Here is a 22096-nt window from a genome sequence, read left to right as displayed (position 1 = left end):
GGAGAGGGAGGTAGTTCAGCCCTTAAATTGGATTGTAACTGTAAATTACTGATTTTAAATGTTTCAAAAGCTCCCAAATGGAGTTGAAATATGCTGCTATTACACTGAAGACTGTGGTAATTATGTTTTAAGAGCCACAGTGATTATAAACCAATCACAGCTCCGAGCAGTGCTACAGCTGCAGACAGGGAGGCATTTTTATTACCTGTGAAACGTCATGTTTAGTACACCAAGAGCATAGACACCTGATTTATCATTCTTCCTATTGGTGCTATATGGACTGTCATTATCTTTGTTAGTATATGAACCTGTTAGAGTAGTATCATGTCATTAGTAGTATCCTAACCAACCTCCTGAACCTTGCTTTTCATACACAAAACTGTTTTAAACTGAATGGCACTATGTAGTCTGTTTACTGCTCCTTTCTTTAATCAAATGATGATGATATTCTGGAATTCCCTAATTTCCCTTCAAGCAGAGAGAAAGTTAGAGACTTGTTAATGCCAAACCACAGAGGTTCAGCACTGGACAGCTCCCCTGAGAATGTGTCCTCTGAATTCAAAATACTGTGCTTACATGGGTGCATATTGGCTGCCATGGTTACCCTGGCTTTAGTTCTCACATTTATCCAGCTTTGCTTTACACTGAATAAACCCTGATTGTTATTCAGGTTTTCAGGAACAGAAATTCACCTGGGCTTTTTTATGTCCTTTACATTGAATTTACATTATTTATATATATGTATGTGAAAATGTCTTGTGTGGAGAGTTATTTATCCAGCTCTCACTGTTGTCTTCTTCTCAGTGAAAAGAATTCCTCCAAAGTCTGGGCATTTTGTCTGTTTCTCTGAAAATGATCCCTGCAGAGGATCATTTTCCTGGTTTGAGGATGAGACATGAAAACAGAGTTGTGGTTTGTACGCACATGGACAATACTTAAAACTAAGAATTTGCTGGCAACCACTGACATGGCAAATGGAATGTACTTGTATATCACATTTCTAGTCCTCCGACCACTCAAAGCACTTTTACACTACATGCCACATTCACCTTTTCACACACATTCACACAGTGATGGCAAAGCCCATATAACATAAGCTGACTCATTTATTCACATGCACAGCATGGGGAGCAATTTGGGGTTTGGTTTCTTACTTTGACACACAGCTGGAGGAGACTATGGAACCGACAACATTCCAATTAGTGGATGACCCACTCTACCTCCTCGTGCCACATGTTGAAGTATCCTTGATTGATTGAACCCGATGCTGTGCATCACTGAGTGAATGTGTGTGAAAGGGCCATGTAGTCTAAAAAGCGCTTTGAGTGGTCGGAAGACTAGAAAAGGCGCTATACAAGTACAGGTCCATTTACCATACACTGAACCATTGCAGTGTGGCTGGTGCCACCCAAGTTTAGAGTAAAGTCTTTAGAATTTGAGTGGTTGTTTACCTTTTGTCTTTATTTTCTCTTCCAAATAAATTGGACTAATCCAGGGGTTTGTGATGTTCATCTGACTAATCTTGTTTCTTGATTTCAGTGTCACTGTATTCCCAGATCTCAGCTATTAACTTGGTCAGTAGAAGGAGAATTAAAGGGGACACATTATGCAAAACCAATGTATGTATGAACATGAATGAATAATGATTTATTTTTATTTTTGACGGCAATGTCAGTCGGAATATCCGGAACGTCATTAAGGATTAAATATGTCCAATACAGCTTACTTAACAACAAGCTGTTGGGTAAATCCACCTGCCACCTGACGTCACAAAAGCACCTATATATTTATTTGTATTAAGATTTGAATCCTAGGTTTCTGCCTTTTAACAGGCAGTTTTTCCTTGCCCTTGTCTCCAAGGTCTTGCTCATGGTGGTACTGTTGGGTCTCTGTAAATAATGTTTTAAAGAGTTCGGTCTAGACCTGCTCTATTTGAAAAGTGTCCTGCGATAACTTCTGTTATGAATTGGCGCTATCTGCGGGGCGGGGTTGGGACGGGTTGTGAAAATAGATGCGGTTGTGCGGGGCGGGATGGAGCGGGTCAGATTATTAAATAAATGGGGGACCTGCGGGTTGGAAAAAACCCCGACCCGCGCATCACTATTGTACAGGATAAAGTATTGCAGGCATATAATATGTTTAACTGGGCTGTGTAGACTGTAGGTCACTGCTCACTGCTGTACCTGTAAAGACAAGCATAAAACACAGTTGGTTGTCATAGTTAAGGTATAAACACTAACATTATTTGATAGAGGTTTTTATAGCAGTATTTACCTGAGGAAAACTTCACAGAAAGCTGTAATCCTGATTGTTGTTGATGTTCATTTCTCCGTGATTTCAGGTCAGACTCCCGCTCTAACATGTCCGCTGGTGAAGTTTTTGGTTTAGAAGCAGTTATTGAATTAATATTGACGGTAGAAATGCAGCTAAACTCAGTAGCAGTGAGGAGCTAACTGCCGGCAAGGCAGAAGTGGTAGGGGCCGGAGCGCATCCGTGTGAACCGCGTCATAATGCCGACCAATCAGAGCAGACTGGGCTTTTCGGGAGGGGGGCCTTAAAGAGACAGGAGCTAAAACCGATCGATTCAGACAGAGGCTGAAAAGAGGTGCTCAGCTATAGGCTGTATGAGAAAAATAATGTGTTTTTTGAAGATTAAAACATCTAAACCTATTGTAGTAGAGCCACAAAATACAATTATGAACCTGAAAAGGGGCATAATATGTCTCCTTTAAATAAAATGTATAAATCCCATAAATGGAACTACATTTTTTACACACCTAGATATCCTAATAGGATGTGATCCTTTTTATGGGGCTGAAATCAACAATAGTAATAATACTTTTAAAAAATGGGCTGCATTAAGCAATTTAGACTATATTTATCTAAATGAATACTGGTTCTTAAATAGTTCTTCAATAAGGGGTGCCAGTTGGTTCGACAGGTGATACAGCTGTGCAGCAGTTGTAAGTAACTGATGTTGCTTAAGACTGACACTGTGGAAGCAACAATTTCTCATTTGGCAGCTTCAGCTCCTTAGTCACATCTTTTTGTCCTCATCATGGCCATGAGCAATGTGACCTGTACAGAGGAATTTTTAATGTTTTACCCATGTGTAGAGTGCTCTGTAAGAGTAGATATTGTGTCACTTATTCTACAGTATCATTTAAAAGTGCCAGCAGTCAAAAATGTCTGTTATTCAGTGTCAACTTTTAGATAGAAACCAGTATATGTATATCCAGTGAGAGAAGAGATGAAATCACACAGCTGCACTGCAGAGATGCTACTGTCCTCATTCTTTCTCTCTTTGTCTTACACACACATTTCTCCAAGCTTTCTCCTGTGTTGGAATGCCCTGCAGAGTCATCTAACCTCCACATTGTTACACTTTGCTAAAGGAACAGATCCTTTATGTGTGTGTGTGTGTGTGTGTGTGTGTGTGTGTGTGTGTGTGTGTGTGTGAGTGAGTGACTGAGTGAGTGAGAGAGACTGGAGCATGAGATTAATGCAGTGTTCTTTCAGAGAATATAAAATAGTAAAAGTCTGCCACCCACGTCATCAACTTTTTTTTTTCTCATTTAAAGTGTTTCATTACTAATTGAATATATTGCTTCAAGCAATCAACCCCCCGTTTTCTTTATTTTTTTTGGGGGGGGATTAATAAATATGTTTCCAAACATCACAGTAACTCCAAAGGTCTCTCCCACTTTAGTCAGGTTGTAAGTATGTGTGTGCGTTTCCTTGCAGATGAAATCCCAGAACATAGTCAGTCCGTTCTTCTCACATAGGTTTGACTGGGCGATCTGTAAGGGCTTTGGAAAATGAAAGCATGGCTGGATGAAGAGATTCACTGCTGGCAGAAAGCTTTGAGGTAGTATCAGTATAATGGTAAATGGACCTGTACTTGTATAGTGCCTTTCTAGTCTTCTGAACACTCAAAGCACTTTTACAACACAATTCACACAGGGATGGCAAAGCCCATTGAATTTGGGGTTCAGTATCTTGTTCAAGGATACTTTGACATGTGGCAGGAGGAGGTGGGGTTTGAACCAACAACCTTGTGATTAGGGGACACCCCGCTCTGCCTCTAAGCCACAGCTGCCCCAATATCTAGGAAAGGTAGAGGGATGGAGAACAGGGAAAGACAACAAAAAGAAGGTAAGGTAAAGTAATTAAGTGTCAGGTCGGTTGCCTTTCAGGCAGTGCCTGAAATTGGTCAGTGCTCACAGGTACTGTGTAGCAGCACTTCTGATTTTTGTCCACATAGGTACCCATAGGAGCCAATCATCAGAGATGCACTTGCAAAACCATCGTTTTCCTGTGGTACATTACGTTTGGCATGCGTTGCTCTCTTGTGCCACACATTGCAGTTTTCTAGTAGTTTTTAAACACACATAAAAGTTAAAAAGTTTTAAACATTTAAGCCTAAGTTCTTAATGTGTACTGATACCTCCTGGTGAGTCTAGGTACAGTACCATTAACACTCGGTGTAATGCTTCATTTTAAGCTCTGTTGGCTAGTCTTTGTTAGCTGTGTTGGTTAGGTTGGTCAAAAGCTTAGGCCAGTGCTCCAGATGTAAAAAAAAAATGGAATCAAACATTGAGATACAGCGAACAGAGAACACACACCTCAGAGATTCCAGTAGGCTAAATCGAAGCATGTTTAAGGAACTATTTTTTAAATCCAAGCACTTCCAATGTCTTGGTTATTATTTTTTTTCCAGACCAACTGTGACTGAGTGACTTTGCTCGACAAACAGACATGGTTCTGAGATGCTGATTGTGCCTGCGAAGTCCAAGGACCATTTTCCACCAAAACCCACAATTATTTGCGGCTTTGTGCAGTTTCATTTAAATGACCCTCCCACCTGTTTGTCCCACCCTCCTTTCATCTGTACAGTGTGCGCTCTGTGCTGAACACTAGAATACCACACAGCACATCTGTCGAATTTCGAGCGCTTGTCGTTGCAACGCCAAACCCCTCATAAAACACTATAACTCTCATATGGAAGAAACCCACAGAATTAATATAAAAATAAGAAATGTGAGTGATTTTGAAGATACCCATCTAAATTACTACACTTCCTCTCTTTATCTCAGTGCCATAGAATCGTGGCAAAATAATGGAGAGACTAGAGTCAGTTTCACACCAACTACATCTAAGACTTCATTAACCCCTCTTGGCTGGTTTTCCCTCCCCCATATCGTCCTCCACACTGCTTCTGTCTCTTGATATTTCTCTCCTTCTCAGTCCTTCCCAATACCACTTCTTTATTTTGCTGTTTGTTTCATCACTGCCTTGAATCCTGCAGCTAACTGAAAGATCTTTGTCGTAAGAGCCTAGTACATAACATACAGGCTACCTACTGTGAACAGTTGGACTGTTGGGGTCTATTCTAAGGTTTGAAACATCCGCTAGAATTAAAATCACTTGTGACAGCACCCATAGGTTTCTGAATAGCTGCTGTCAAGCTCAGTGTGGTCGGCTCTGGTCGTCGCCATCTTGGCAGCCCAGACTCCGCCGGCTACCAGCTAATCCAAAAATGAGTGTGGCTAGAGCTTAGCTTACGTGGGCTGAATAAAGCCTGGTTACTGAAAACAGCCACCTGTGGTGGAACCCACCTGTCACTCAAAGTGACCATGCTGTTAATTATGCATAACTTTAAGCTTGCTTACCATAAAAATGTTTATTTCTGCTGTAAGGTGGGGCTTTTAATATGGGGCCTTATGGAGATTGATTCGATTCGAGTAACTGCTGTTTTTGGCACTTCTTTTATAGCTTTGCTGCTTGGTCATAAACCAAGTAAAGAACTGGACAAATTGAAATCTTGACCTAAGGACAATTGATGGGAGCACCAAAGCCACTAAAAATTCAACTAGAGGGAAACATAAATGTCTAAACCAAACTCTGTGGTGCGTCTAATAGTTGTCCATGTTGTATGGCGGCACCAGCAGGAACCTGAATGTACAACATTTTATTGCAATCCATCCAACAGTTGACGAGATATTTCATTAAGGACCAACTGACAGACCAAAATCCCAGAAATAATTAGCAACATCTGTAACACAGATTTAAGCCTTAAGGGGGCACAAGTTTTTTGTCTCAGCAACAATCACTGCTTATATTTTTCAGTTGTTCAGTTAATTTGTTATCTAACCGATACCTCAATACTTAAGTTATCTGAAAGAATATTATCAGCCCTTTATATTAGAAAATTGATACATTGTTCTAACAACCGTTTTAAGATGACACATTTCACCCTAGGCAGGTATGTAAATTATAGCAAACTGTGGCTTCCATCAGGCCGACAGATGTGTATTGGGGCCATGCGGTAAAAGCAGTTTCTTATGATGTCTCCATCTTTACATGGAGTGGGAATTCACTTATTCCTTTTACCTCTTGGTGCCACACACACACACACACACACACACACACACACACACACACACACACACACACATACACACATCAAAGATGATTTAATACTTAAACACGCTGTCTGTTTCCATGTCAGCATGTCCTCCACAATGTTAAGCTGAAGCAGTCCTGTGTATCACCCCCACTATTCCTCCCACACACACATTTGTTGGTCTCTTTAGTAAATGGAGCTTCATGAATGTTTAATGTGTTTGAAACCAAACACGGCAATCAATTCAGCCCTCACACCTCTCTCACTCACACACACACACACACACACGCACACACACACACACACACACACACACACACACACACACACACACACAACGCCTACACACGGGTATAATCAGAGCCCATTCTTTCTACACTATCTCACTCCCCCTTTTCTGTTCCCTCTACCTCTTTTCTTTCTTCCTCAATCCTTTCTATCTCTTTTTCACTCTGCCTGCCTTTCTGTCTGTTCCTGCTGTACGTCTGGCTGAATGTAAATAGCATGTGATAGCTGAAGATGGTGGAAGCAGCCAGTTGGCCCCAGGAGGCCTTTCTTTCTTTTAATGACATTTGCTTTCAGAAAGTGTGAATACATCAGTGGCTAGAGAAACAGCGAGAGGGGGAGGCATTATAGAGAGACACAGACAGAGAGAGAAAGAGAGTGAGACAAAATTGGCAAAGGATTTTTGAAGGGCACATACAGAACATACACATAAATCTAGAAAAGCAGTACCAGCAGTGGGAAAAGAAAGCAAAAGGGATAAATCAATTAGTGGCTTAATATTGCCTGTTGTTGCATCCATGGAATTTTTAATTATTGTCTATCAATTTTTTTTATTTTCTGAGTTTTGCCCCTTTTAGAGATAATAATTAGCAATGGGAGTCAAGCAGGACCATGGCAGGAGGCACCATCAGGATCCATGACATCCTGCAAGATGAGAAAGCACAAGACATCCGGGGAAGAAGTGAAGTTAGTAAGCATTAATGGGACAGAAAGAGAGAGAGAGAGGAAGCTCAGTGCATCATAGGAAGTCCCCCAGCAATCTAGGCCTATATCAGCATAACTAAGGGATGGTTCAGGACTCACCTGAACCATACTCTTAAATGTGGAGAGGGTGTTTGCCTCCAGAACCACAACTGGAAGCTGGTTCCACAAGAGAGGAGCTTGGTAACTGAAGGCTCTGGCTCCTGTTCTACTTTTAGAGACTATTGGAACCACAAGTAGCCCAGCATTCAGAGAACGTAGTGTCCTAGGGGGGTAATAGGATACTATGAGCTCTTTAAGACATGAACGGGCCTGACCATGAAGAGCTTTGTAGGTGAGGAGGAGGATTTTAAATTCTATTCTACATTTTACAGGGAGCCAGTGCAGAGAAGCTAGTACAGGAGAGATGTGATCTCTTTTTCTAGTTCCTGTCAGTACTCGTGCTGCAGCGTTCTGAATTAATTGGAGCGTCTTAATGGACTTATTGGGGTAGCTTCACAATAAGGAATTGCAGTAATCCAGCCTAGAAGTAACAAATGCATGGACTAGTCTTTCTGCATCTGTCTGTGACAGGATGTGTCAGTGACATAATGTTGTTCCACTAGTGTATATGTTGACATTTGATACAACTAAAGGTTTTAGTAGTATGTTATATCATACAGTAGTATGATATCATCATATTTTTTTTTACACCTCCACAATACTTTTTCCATACCTGGATTTAGCAATGCAACAACCAGAAATTAGACAGGTAGCTCTCATGTTTACATTGACTTACAAAGTAATAGTGGAGTAAAATTGTTGAGCCACAGTTGTTGCACACATCTGGCAATAATGTTAGTTTCTTTCTAGTTAGTATCTTTGGTAAATTATAGCTGTAAGTTTAGCTTTACATGGATGTACAATTATCAGACCATAATTGTATTGTAACCTTAGCACTGTCCTAATGTAATAAAACCCAAGAGTTAGCGTAGCTGGTTCAGTTGAAGTTCAGGAGTTAGACAGGGCTTCCGGTCTTATGGATATATGGTAGTTTACAAGGCTTAAAATGTAAGTTATATGGATTTCAAATGGAGATTCAGAAGTTACACATGTGAAGCGAAGATTCAAACAGTTTCAAACTGCTATAATATATCTATTTTACACAGATATACATGAAGCTGATTTGGAATAGCAAAACATTGGCATTAGGAGAAACCCTTGAGTTAGACACATATTTTATCTCCTGGGGTTACATAGATAGATCTATTCATCATTATCACCAGCAGTCACTACTATTAGTGTAGTTGTTGCTACTGTTGTTTCTGTGCATCTCTCTCTCTCTCTCGCTCTCTCTCTCTCTCTCTCTCTCTCTCTCTCTCTCTCTGATCTGTGCAAGGTTTCTGCCTCCTAAAAGGAAATCATTTTATAAGGAGTACAGTCTAGACCTACTCTATTTTGAAAAGTGTCATGAGATAACTTCTGTTATGATTTGGCGCTATACAAATAGAATTGAATCTACCTTTAGTGTGGCCATAATGTTATAAGAGCGAAAATTCTAAAACCTCAATAAACACACACAAATGTATAACTTGAGCTTTGCCTTAAATCATGGTCTGAGGTTTAAATGTATTTATCCATGAGCCTGACATTAACAGAATGAATTTCTAAGAGATAGACACATGTACCATAATTGTGACTTTGGGTTGACATTGACCTAAAATGGAGAATGAGAGACAGCATGGTGTTGTAGACACATGAATAACATGACCTTAATATCGCTAAGCAGCTGTGGGTCAGAGGCAGAGCAGGTCGTTCCTTAATCGGAAGGTTGTGGGTTCAATCCCCGGCTCCTGGTGCCACATGTCGAAGTATCCTTGAGCAAGATACTAAACCCCAAGTTGCTCCCGATGCCATGTGTGTATGAATGTTAGTTTCTGTTCGATGGACTTTGCCATCACTGAGTGAATGTGTGTGAAAGGGTGAATGTGGCACGTAGTGTAAAAGCGCTTTAAGTGGTCGGAAGACTAGAAAGGCACTATACAGGTCCATTTACTGTTTTTTTTTTTATGTTGGTGTGTATATCCATCTATCTGTCCATTGATTTTTTTTATCCAGGTCTGAGTCATAGTTAGCCCTAGCCCTGGTTGGTTTCATAGCTACAGTACTACCTCCAGATCCTTCTGGGGAATTCACATGCGGGCCAGATGGAATGTATAATACCTCCAGTGCATTCCCTGCAGTCTCATCCCAGCTGAATTCTTATACACGAAGGTGTTCAGCAGGCATTCTGATTGGGTCCAGCCTTGATAACAGACATTAAAAATTTGTTTGGTTGTGGCTAAGAGCAAGGAATGTTCACAATGACTGCATGAGCCAAGGCTACAGTGATGGCTGTCAGGTAGTAGGTGCTGGTTCTCTGTAATACTGCTGCTATGCAATATAAAAACCACATGTAAGCTTCCCTCTTGGTTTATTGTTCTATTATTTTCTTAGCTATAGCGTCACTGCCTTCCTTCTCTTCACCTCCATCTCTCTGGCTCTTACACTTTGGAGGCCGAGTGCGTAGGAGGCTGCTGTAATGTTGCAGTTCCCTCTCCGTCCTGGCAGGCAAGCATTGATAGTTTGTGTGGGTGAGAGGTCTGACTCTTCACACACTGCCAAGATCAGGAAGGAAAGGGAGGAGAGGGGGAGGGCGAGACAGGGAGAAAAAGAGTGGAGAACGGGGGAGTAAGGGCAGTGACAGTTGTAGTGTTGGGCATCAAAAACCTGCACTGGGTTTGAACATCTATATTACAACTAGGGTTAGCAAAACATCATGGGAGGTTGCAAAGCCTTCTGATGTAGGCTTGTAGGGGTGTAAGAAATCTTAAAAAATACCTATAGCAGGCCTGGATCTCAGAATTTCATTCATTTTATGAAGAAAACTAAATGAAATAGTTGTTTTTAGTTTATAATTTAAGATATAAATCTCACAGGATAAGAGGATGGTGAAGACCTGCACACAAGCTATATTCATAGAGCCTTCACTCTCTGATAAACAGTCTCGTCCTGCATTAGAAAAGTAAACAATTGGGATGCCTGAATAGCTCACCTGGTAATGCTAGTGCCCCATGTACCAAGGCTGAGTCCCTGTGGCCCTTTTCTGCATGCCATATCCTCTCTCTCTGGTCCCTTCCCCATCACTCTTCAAACACGAAATGCCTTATCAAGTGGCAGTGTTTGGTTTGTCTGTTCTGGGCTACCATTGAAACATGGTGGTACAACATGGAAGGCGACCCGCAGGGTCTGTAGATAAAAACTGTTCATTCTAAAGGTAAAAAAAAACTTACATGAATGAATGAATATTATTCAATTTCAATATATAGATAGATCCTTCTAAATGTTACACACTGGACCTTTAAATCCATTTCAAAAAAGCTTTTTTATTAATGTTAGCGTGCTGTTTTATTTTCGCTGTTGTTGTTGTTGTCTAATATTATTCTTTGGTATTATATTCCATGTAATTTAATAATAATCTATTTTAATTTTTTTATTAAAATCTATTTTGCCTTCTGGCAGTCCTGTTTTCATCCTGGTTCAAACATTTTCTGCTCTGGAAAATTTCCAGGCAAAACATAACATTATACAACTTTGCATACATGTTTTTATTCTATGTGTTATTCAGTGTTTTCAAGTAAAATGGGTTAATTTTAAATACTAACCTTTTTTTTCTTTTTCGCTTGGGGTGTTTTTAAACATCACATTTTTTTATTTCAAGCATTTGTTCATTGTCAGAAAGGCTGATTTTGCCATGCTGTACTTTGGGGGGCAATGGGTTATGTTTTTAAAGAAAAGGGCTATCTATAGCTCGACTCAAGTCAAGTCAAAAAATGAAGACAAACAGAGTTGAGTTTGAGTGTGATTTGAAATGTCTACTTAGTTGTGTTGGCAACAGATTGATCTCATTCACACTGAGGGATCTGGGCTTCACTATAGTTGAATTAATGAGTAAATTGATTGCCAAAAGGATTGATATACATATATAGTGAGTAAGTGATCGTAGGCATCCAGCCAGCATCAGTGTTTGTTGTAAAAGTTCAGCCAAATCACAAATAAACATTTTCCCACTTCATATCTGCCAATAAACATCATATATGGATATCAGTTTTCATAGGGTAGTACTCCTTAGGTAGAACCTAGCTCAAATAAAATCTTCTCACATTATCCAGAAAAACAGATATTTCTTCTGGAGAGACATTGTTTTTTGAGTATTACAAATAGATTTACTTTCATTCCAAAATGTTCTGCATAGATAGACACATACCACTGGAGCTAAGTGAATGTTAAGTTGATGAACTGGCTATTTAAAGCTTTTTAGTTGGTATAAGGTATAAGGTAAGTGTCAGTGGTTTAAATATTTATCTGATGTAAGGCTACTTTATACCCCTAACACTTTTTAGCCTCACATTATAGAAATGTTACATACCTGTATATTCAATTATCCTTTCTGTTGTTCCACCTATTAATTACATTGCTTGTGCTTGAGATGTGGTTACTTGTTACAGTTGGTAGTTTCGGGACTAGAATGAGTTCAGAAATAGATCACTAAGAAAGAAATAGTTTCTAGGTGTCTAATGATATTTAGGCTACAGCCCCTCTGCAAACCCAGCTGATTTTTACCTGTAATAATCAATTGTTGTGAAGAATGTTATGCTGTTGTAGAAAGAGATTGTGTGCAGTGTAACTGGCTGCGGTTTATTAAGCCATGGCAGCATGCTGCATGTTGTGCATTTTTTATTCCCACACAAGTTGCCGATGTCAACTCAAGAGCCTTTCTGTATGCCATGCTTTTATACCATATGTAAATGATGTAAAACCTCAGTCATTGAACACAGACCTGCACCTAGGCAAAGCAGAAAAGAAAAAAACAACAATTCTTGTTTTCAACATGTTATCAGAGCGGTATTAACAGGGTATCAAAAAGGAAACAGATTATAGTCATCTGTGTAAGAGTTTGATTTGCCATTCAGTCCATAGCCTAGTTACAAGAAGCGTGCACACACACACACACACACACACACACACACACACACACACACACACACACACACACACACAAAACAATTAAAAACGAATCCATTCACACACCAATGACACAGCATAGGGAAAAATTTGAGGTTCAGTATCTTGCTCAAGGATGATCTACCTCCTGAGCCACAGCTGCCCAGATTAGGAGATTATAAGGAGATGTTTTGATATTATTCACATTTTGTTCTGAGTAGAATGTTTATATAAATTTAAATCTTTATATCTTATCTTATAGTTGAAAGGTCTTCAGAACCATTGCTTATCATCCATCATGAGACCATGAATATCCACAGTAAATCTCAGAGCTCTCTAGCTCCAAGATTTAAGAGTTGGATGCACAAAGGATCAACCGAGCCATCGGGTTGGCTTTCTGTCATGGTGGTTTTTGAATAAGTAATGTTAAATCCACAACTCATTCCAGGTAGAATAAGGAGGTTGTCATTGATAAGAAAGTCTTGTTTGGTTTTGTCCAGCCAAGGCTGCTTTTTGATGTGAGCTGTATTTCAAGAAGACTGCAGTGTATTCATTCCATGCTGCAATCTATGCAAAAAAAGGCAACTTTGTTGCTGCAAGCAAAAAGGATTTAATTTATTACCAAGCAAAGCTCCTTTTCTGACACTGGCCGTTCTACAAGTGAATGATTTTATATTCAGAGATGAAAAGCTGCTACAGTGATTGTGCAAAAAGCTGCCATGCAGAGAGATAGGCAATACTTTTAAAAGTTGAATTTAAAATGTGTTTGTGCATGCTGTTTAATTACATCTAAAAGAATTCTACTTCTGTGTGTGTTTCCAGTGGGAACAGTAACTTGTGTGTTACTGACTATTTATACTCGAATAGGATAATCGATTAGTCATTCAATTAGTCAATCAGCAGGCCCTCAGGGGGCACACACTGCTGTCAGGTAAAAAACGAGCTCAGCAAATCAATGTGCAGCTCCCACTGGGTCTGGAATGGCAGTAGCTATACCCCCATCAAAGGCAGCTGCCATCCAAGTCTATAGCTGAAAAGGCCGTCCCGTAATGCACAGTCTGGTGGTTTAGGGCAATCTTTGTTAACTCATCAAGTCTGGAATTATACTAATTATCAATGATAAATATGTCACATTAACTGGACAAATGTTAAAGCCACTGCTGGAGTAAATAATGGAGGTCAGTTTGTTCTTACACGCCAAAAGGATCACAGGATGTTAACCTTGTCCATTATGTTATTGAAAGGTAAAAAAACCCAACTGTATAATTGTGGAATTCAATCTGTTTACCAGGTGCAGGGATGTCAGCCACTGCAGTGCAACTTCCTCTTTGTAAAACATTTTTTTCCCTTCGAATACCGATTCTGAAACGTGAACTTTGTGTATCAGCTGATACGAAGTACCAATTTGAAACATATGCATTTAAATTTAAGCAGTATCAGAGGAATTTCATTTTGGTTTCTTTCAGTCCTTGCTTTGTAGTACAATTGCTCTTTTTTATGCTTTTGTAAAGTTATGGTTCTCTCTTCACCTCCTTACTCTTATTTTGATTGTAATTTATGTGCCAGAAGAACACACAATAAAAGTTAAAGATTCATTTGATTGTTTTTAGATGTTCTGTAGATATTGCATTATTATTTGTAATGGCCATGGCCGTACAGGGTAATATCACCCCAGCTCACACTCACTTCACCTCATTAGTTACTATCTGCGCAGGTCAATTTCATTCACACTCAAACAATTAATACACTTTGACATATTCTAACACTGTATGGTATCCTTTGTTTCGTTGTCTTTTGGATTACCTTGGTTGTTGGGGGTGGTTTCCATTTCCTCATGAAGCAAAAGGTGTGGCTGAGGGTGGAGGAGTCTTAAATCTTAGAACCAGCTCATTGTGCCAAACCAATGATGATGTGTCATGGGGTCGTCCCCTAATCAGAATGTAGTTTGTTTGAGTCCCGGCCCCTCATGCCACATGTGGTGAAGATACTGAACCTGGGCCCGGGACGAGATAATCTTGGATGGACCCCCCCACGCCCAAATCTCTCCTTTTCCTCTGCTCTTCCTCTCCTTCCAATAACAATGTTTGTGTGCATGGTTTCTTTCATGTTCTGGAAATCTCTCATAAAGCTTTCTGTAAATTTCTGGAATTTAGTGCACTAGTTGACTTTTTCTCTACTTCAAAGGAGAACAGCAAGCATGGTAGGCAAAATAAGGCCTTTTTTGAGCTGCTATATACTATCCAGTCCCATTTTCCCTTCCATTGTGGGATGTGGAATATGTCAGATAGTTTGGGAATTCCCTGCCCTCTGCATCTGCTGGCAATTCCTTTGCCCTCTCTGAGAAAGGCGCCATCACACGTACAAGGTTCACTCTATCAGAGTCGGTCATTCTAGTTGGCCATAATGCAGGATCGCTGAAATTAAGTGTGATCTCTGACCCATTCTGCTCAGACTCTCCAACGGGGCAGCTCCACTGTGACTCTCTCTCTCTCTCTCTCTCTCTCTCTCTCTCTCTCTCTCTCTCTCTCTCTCTCACCGGTAGCCTGACTCTGTCCCTCCGTTGCGGGGCAGCAGGCCCCTGCCGCGTTACTCTCTCTGTCACCTGCCTGCAGCTGGATCTCTCTCCTCTCGGAGGTACCAAACTCAACTGTTTCTGTCGGAGATAACGTGTTGTGTCAGGCTTTTATACAAGCTGATGGATGTTAACATTAGAGCTGGCCTGTTAGGTTACGTTACAAAGCTGGTAAACGTTGGCTTACCTTGCTCTACGTTAACTTTACCAGTTCCAGCTTCACCGCCACCACCTTTTTTTTTAAATATTTGAAATCTGTAAGGCCTCTTTATTTTCTTCTTCTCTTCTCTTTTCTTTCCTTTTCTGAGCACAGGACTTGTGCTGACCGGACTTTTTTAGCGTACTGAACTTCAAATCAACAACAACATCAAATTTCGATCAGTGGCCAGACCATTTTTGTGTTGGGGGTGGGGGGGTTCTTGACCACTATTTCAAGGACAATTAGGAAGAACACAAATAAAAAGATGTTATGTAACTCAAATATTACACTTTTCTTTCCACAAATAGTCCTATTTTAAATTTTGTTTTTAAATTATTCCATAATTTAATGAGGGCCCAGTTCCCAGTCACGTTGAGCTGCAGATGATTCAGCTCACTCCAAGTGACAAAGTTGCCCACCATAGTCCTGTATTCACTGTCATCACCCTTTTCAATACAACCAACTATTGCTGAGTCATCAGAAAACTCCTGAAGGTGGCAGGACTCGGTGCAATAGTTAAAGTCCGAGGTGTAGAGGGTGAAGAGGAAGGGAGAGAGGACAGTCCCCTGTGGGGGCCCAGTGTTGCTGACCACCCTGTCAGACACACAGTTCTGCAGGCGTACGTACTGTGGTCTGCCCATCAGGTAATCAACAATCCAGGACACGATGGGGGCCTCCATCTGCATCGCAGCCATCTTCTCACCCAGTAGAGCTGGACGGATGGTGTTGAAAGCACTGGAGAAATCAAAGAACATGACTCTCACAGTGCTCGTCGGCTTATCCAGATGAGTGTAGACTCTGTTCAGCAGGTGGATGATGACGTCCTCAACTCCCAGGTGGGGCTGGTAGGCGAACTGTGGATAAGTGACTGACCATAGGCTTTAGCTGCTCCAGGACGAGCCTCTCCAGGGTCTTCATACTGTGGGACGTCAGAGCCACCGGTCTGTAGTTAGTAGCTGGGGGGCACAGGTTTTAACAACAGGTAACAGTCCGAGCTGGGACATTGCAGTCCACACAGATATTATAGCCTGTGATGCACTCTGTGAGCCCATCCATGTCCTCCCCATGGGGCTCACAGAGTGCAGGCCAGTCAGTCACTTCAAAGCAGCCCTGCAGTGCCTCATAAGCCTCCTCAGACCACCTCCTCACAGTCATTGTGGTCATAGGCTTCCTCTTCACCAGAGGCACATAGCAGGGTTTGAGGTGAACCAGGTTGTGATCTGACCTGCCCAGAGGGGGGAGAGAAGAGGAGATGCATCCTTAATGTTAGCATACATCAGGTCCAGGGTCCTCTCCTCTCTGGTAGGACAGCTCACGTACTGTTTGAAAGTCGGCAGAACTCTATCCCTGGTGACGTTATTAAAGTCTCAGGATGATGAGGGCACTGGGTTGTTGAGTCTGTAGTTTGGAGATGGTGGTGTGTATGATGCTGCAGGTAGATGTTGGGTTTGCAGAGGGAGGGATGTACACGGTGACGATGATGACATGCGGAGTCCAACTGCCAGCAGTTCAGCATCCCGGCCACAGAACTGTTCTTTAATGGTGATGTGACCGGGATTACACCATCTGCTGTTAACTAGAACGGCAAGCCCCCCGCCTTTCCGCTTACCGCTCTCGGTACAATCCCGGTCCGCCCGGACGGTGTGGAAGCCATCGACGGAGAAGTTCAGGTCCGTAATGTCCCTGTGCAGCCATGTCTCAGTGAAACACATCAGACTGCACTCTCGGTACTCCATGTTGCGCTGCGTTAGTGCCGTTAGCTTGTCCATTTTGTTGCTAAGAGACCGTACATTTCCCATAACAACAGAGGAGAGACAAGGCTTAAATCTTCTCCTCTCCATAAGCCCGTCCTGTCTCGACCCTCCTCTCTTCCCACGTCATGGTCCACCTGATCCCTCCTGAGGACTGCTGTATACCATCACGCACCAGGGTGAGTTCACAAAGACAAGCCCTGGTTCACAGCCAAACTCAGTGCAGAAGGAACAAGCATTCAGGAGTGGAGACAGGGACAAGTTTAGCAAGGCGGTGAGAGAAGCTAAATGTCAGTACTCAGCCAACGACTCTGGTTCTGTCTGGAAGGGGCTCAGACAACTACAAGCCCAAAACCCCCCACTCCATCAACGACTTGCGCCTGGCAAATGAGCTGAATGGTTTCTACTGTTGCTTCGACAGACAAAGGAGCAGTCCTGACACCTTCCCTGACAGCCCTGAATAGCCCCACCTCACCAGTCCCTCCCCCCCAGCTCAGCCGGGGCCACTCCACAACTTCACACCTATGTGAATCCCTCCTCCTCCACCACAGTGATGACTCTCTGCCTACAAGAGAGGGACGTTACCAGGCTCTTTAAAAGGCAGAACCCCCGCAAAGCAGCCGGACTAGATTCTGTCTCTCCATTCACCCTGAAGTACTGTGCTGACCAGCTGTCTCCGGTGTTCACTGACATCTTCAACACCTCATTGGAGACATGTCATGTGCCAGCCTGCTTCAAGTCATCCACCATCATCCCTGTCCCCAAAAAACCAAGGACCACAGGACTAAATGACTACAGACCTGTTGCCCTCATCTCTGTGGTCATGAAGTCTTTTGAGCGCCTTGTGCTTTCCCACCTGAAAGCCATAACGGACCCACTCCTGGACCCTCTGCAGTCCGCCTACAGAGTAAACAGGTCTGTAGATGATGCACTTAACATGGCCCTGCACTTCACCCTCCAGCATCTGGACTCCCCAGGAACCTACGCCAGGTTCCTGTTTGTGGACTTCAGCTCTGTGTTAAACACCATCAACCCAGCTCTGCTACAGGACAAGCTCTCCCAGCTCACTGTGCCTGACTCCACCTGCAGGTGGATCACAGACTTCCTGTCTGACAGGAAAGAGCACGTGGAAAAATGTCTCTGACTCCCAGACCATCAGCACCGGATCCCCCCCAAGGCTGCGGGGGTACTTTATTCTTGTGTGATTTATATATTTTTTTGTGTGATTGTATATTTTAAGCACCATTGCAGCAAGACAAATTCCTCATATGTGTAAAAACCTTCCTGGCAATAAATCTCATTCTGATTCTGATTCTGAGTTGGTCTGGCCACTATGCCGCCTGGCATTAGCGCGATCAGCTGTTCTCCGGAGTAAACAAAGGCAGTGTGTCCCGGTGGAAGCGGCATTGATAAAAACAAAACGAAAAAAACACGAAAAACTCTCTAAAACAACCTCGTTAGAGAGGTCAGGACTTCACAGAGTTACAGTGAAAAAACAAGAACGAACAAAAAGAGAATAAAAGTTAAGCGGACTCAAAGGCTAGAGCACGTAACAGGCAGCATGCAGCTTTCGCGCATGATCACACAATTTATTTACATGTAGGGGTGATAGGAAATGAGAGACTGGATGAATTGGCAAAGAAAGAAGAGGGCAAAGTATAGGTCAGCTTGTCTGTGTATGTGTGGTATTTTTTTATTTTATCTTATTTTAGGGGATTTAGGGTGTAATGCACCAAAAGCTCGTTGCCAACCTCTATAAAACGAGAAGAAGATGATTGTGTTAGGTCTGTTTGTTCAGGTAGTATTTTGTTTAGTTGCTGTTTAAGCACGGTTAAAATTTTGTTGACCTCTTTATAGGCATAGTATGACTTTACTGTTCTTTTACTTTTCTCATTACCTCACAGCTTGGTCCCTTTACAATATCATTATTGTGGCCATGATAATCGTGTAGTTAAAAACCGATATCTTGACAGCCCATTAGGTAAGGCTTCTCTTCACCCTTGAGAATTACCTTAATAACCTTAACGGTTTACTGCTCTCCCAGGTCTAATGTGATTGTGAGTATCTTTGTAGTATCTTTTGTTTATTACTTGGTTAATTAAAAAAAATCATCAGGAGATTGATCGATGATGAAAAAAATAATTAGATGCAATTATGGCTGGGAATTGATAAGATTTTCTTTTTTTTAAAAAGAATTTTCTGCGTGCTCTGTCTTGACCAAGACAGGTTGTTTTATCATGTCAGAGTCTGAACACAGTTTATAAACAGAGCAAAGTTTGAGTCTGAATTCAGAAGGTGTTTTTATATATTTTCTTTTCCTATCTTGAGCTGAAAAATATTGTATTTATGAAAGCTAGAGCTTGTTGTATTTAGCGATCTTGCTGCTCATCTCCCAGCTGAAACTACTGGGGCAGTAATTAAGGGCCCAGCATGCACGCATGGACAAATATATTGGCAATCACCGATTATTGGACTGACAATGACCGGTTTCAGAAGTGTTAACATATCTCCCAACCCCACTGCAGAGTAAGTGGTCATTCTCTGTGGGCTCTTCACAATGAGTTAACCTTTTACATGACACTATGTCATTTGATGGTGAATCTGTAGAGTCTGAGGGTCACAGTCCTTTAAAGGAATTGGCTCCTACACTGGGAAACAGCTTGTGGGTAGGTGGGAGGTGCATTTTGAGTGATTAATAGTAATGTACTGTATGTCTGAAGTTTGGTGGTATGTGTTGAAACGTCACATGGTATGTGGTTTGCATGTCTATCTTTGTGTATGTGTGTGTACAAGGATGGCACAGGGACACAGACCAGCAATCACTGTCAGAAAGAGAGAGAGAGAGAGAGAGAGAGAGAGAGAGAGAGAGAGAGAGAGAGGTAAATATGCAAAGGTGTTTTGGTGATCAATCAATTCCACGAAGACAGATGGACAAACAGCACCTCTAACTGATATTTCCATGCATACCTTTGTAATCAAACACAGAGAGGAGAGTACACACACACACACACACACACCTACACACCTACACACACACACACACACACACACACACAGTCAGGGCCGGGAGGAGGTCTCTGGGGTAAACAGATGTTCAGTGTGATGTGATTTGTGTGTTTTGATTTCTTGCCATCCGCTGCTGGATCCAAAATGGGCCACTATCCTGTTTCTGCTGACGGTCTCCCACAAGGCCATGCTACAAACTTTCATAGCCAACAAAGAGCCGCAGCAGCCAGTGAATTCAGACGATGTTTACATGAGCAGTAACTGTGAGGAACCACATTAAGGTTAACACTACATTGTGTGCAGTAAACCTATGGCATATAATACCAGTGTCCTATGTAACTAAAGTTTGTATATTTGTCAAATGATTGTAAATTATGGTTTTATCATTCATGTGTGCTGTTTTGTGCATATCACATGTGATTGTTTATAGCTGGATTTCTATCATTATGTAATACTAAAGCTTGAATGATTGTATTCTAGGATGAGAATTGGAACTTTAGTACACACTGTGTGGCCTTAGGAGGGGTTAGTGATTAGTCGGTAATTTGGGTTATCCAAATGACTTAAGTATGGGAAGGAGTATGTCGGATGTCAAACCTACATATAGTATTTGGAGGCCAGTTTGAACTATAAGTACCCTGCTTTGTCATTAGCACACATACAGTACTGTGAGTGGACACAAAGGGATCTGAGGATGAAGGTTCAAGTAGGCTCAACAGGGCTACATGTTGCCTTTAAGCCACCTATGTTGGCAGACACACATGGGGCCAGCCCACGTGCCGATGTGGGCCCCACATGGGTCGATATTAGGGTTGAACAATATAAAAACATCATATTACAATTATTTCAAAAGATATTGCGATATGATTCAATTAGAGGGGGAATTATAATTTTTGCATCACAAATTTAGTTTTCTCTGAAAAAAACTAATGGAGTGAAGCCTGCAAGCTAGTTCAGGCAGGTCAACTCGAGCTGCGCTGATTACACACATGACATGCCTTATTCCAAAATCACTAACCAAGCGCTCCCTTCCAATCTGGTGGTCTATTTAAACTGCACAATTTCCCAGCTCTCCTTCTGCTCTGTCAATGCTGCTGTTGCCCTGCATCCGTAGTGCTGCTGCTGCTACTGCTGCTCTGTAAGCTATTGCTGCCTGCTGTGCTGTAAGCTCCACCACCACCCCAGCATCCACCTGTAGGCTCCGACTGGGGTTTAAGGTATTTACGCATCACTCCCCAATATCTCTATGTAAACATATCTGCGGGGAGTGATGAGGTCGGAGCCTAGACGCCAAAATCTAAATATGCTATACTGCTGTAATAAACATTTGAAACGTGAGTTGGCTGACTGAACTGAAATCCTGATTATGTGAAATGTGTTGTTAGTCACTATCAAACAAACACGGTTTCTTAAATCTGGAGAACAAGATTTGTAGGCCACGGCATCCCTGCAGAACTACAGTAAATTATTTTACTTCACTTCGCTTCGAAGTACAGTTTACCTGGAATTCAGTATGACCCATATGGACTCATGGTTTTAACTCATGGACTTAAGGATTTTCCTCACTGTAAGAGTATAAAGTAGGGAATAAATAACAACAAAAAACATTGGTACCGGCATTGGGTATCGGCCAAATCATTATTTTAAACATCGGTTTTGACCTAGAATTTTCAAACCTGTGTATCCCTAGTATAAACACCCCACTGACACACACACAAATATAAAGACATTTTATAGACCCAACTATTAACGGAGGAAATAATCGACCCATTGATTGATAATGAAAATAATCATTAGTTGCAACTTAACTAATATGTCTTGTCTTACTTCAGACACATCGAGAACTGGACTGGTCTGCAGACCTTGAGGGACGTGGATATGGAGCTCTACACCGGCTTACAGAGGCTGTAAGTAGTAGCACATTCTTCTTTGTGTTTATATATGAATGCTTCCTCAACTGGTGGCTAACGACCCAAACGTGTAAAAAAAAAAAAAAAACAATTTTAATTGCTGATTTTATTTTGACAGAAAAGCTTTCACAAATGTCTGTTAAGATATAACAGCCCGTTTGGAGGCCTTACTTATTTTGTCATGTTAATTTCGTTCATATTCATTAGATTCAGCAGCATGCAGTTGTGATGTTATTATTAGTT

General features: G+C 41.6%; 1 protein-coding gene across 1 annotated transcript in view; it reads left to right on the top strand.

The window, feature by feature from the left end:
• Positions 1 to 22096, top strand: part of ntrk3a (neurotrophic tyrosine kinase, receptor, type 3a) — a 264646-nt gene that overhangs the window by 22678 nt on the left and 219872 nt on the right. The window contains exon 2 of the mRNA XM_051383180.1: positions 21776 to 21850. Coding sequence (XP_051239140.1) covers positions 21776 to 21850 — 75 coding nt within the window. The remainder of the gene's footprint in view (positions 1 to 21775; positions 21851 to 22096) is intronic.

Source organism: Dicentrarchus labrax, unplaced genomic scaffold (genome assembly GCF_905237075.1).
Source record: "Dicentrarchus labrax unplaced genomic scaffold, dlabrax2021, whole genome shotgun sequence".
NCBI lineage: Eukaryota > Metazoa > Chordata > Actinopteri > Moronidae > Dicentrarchus > Dicentrarchus labrax.
Note: the sequence above shows the minus strand (reverse complement) of the source record. Positions and strands in the feature narration are given on the sequence as shown.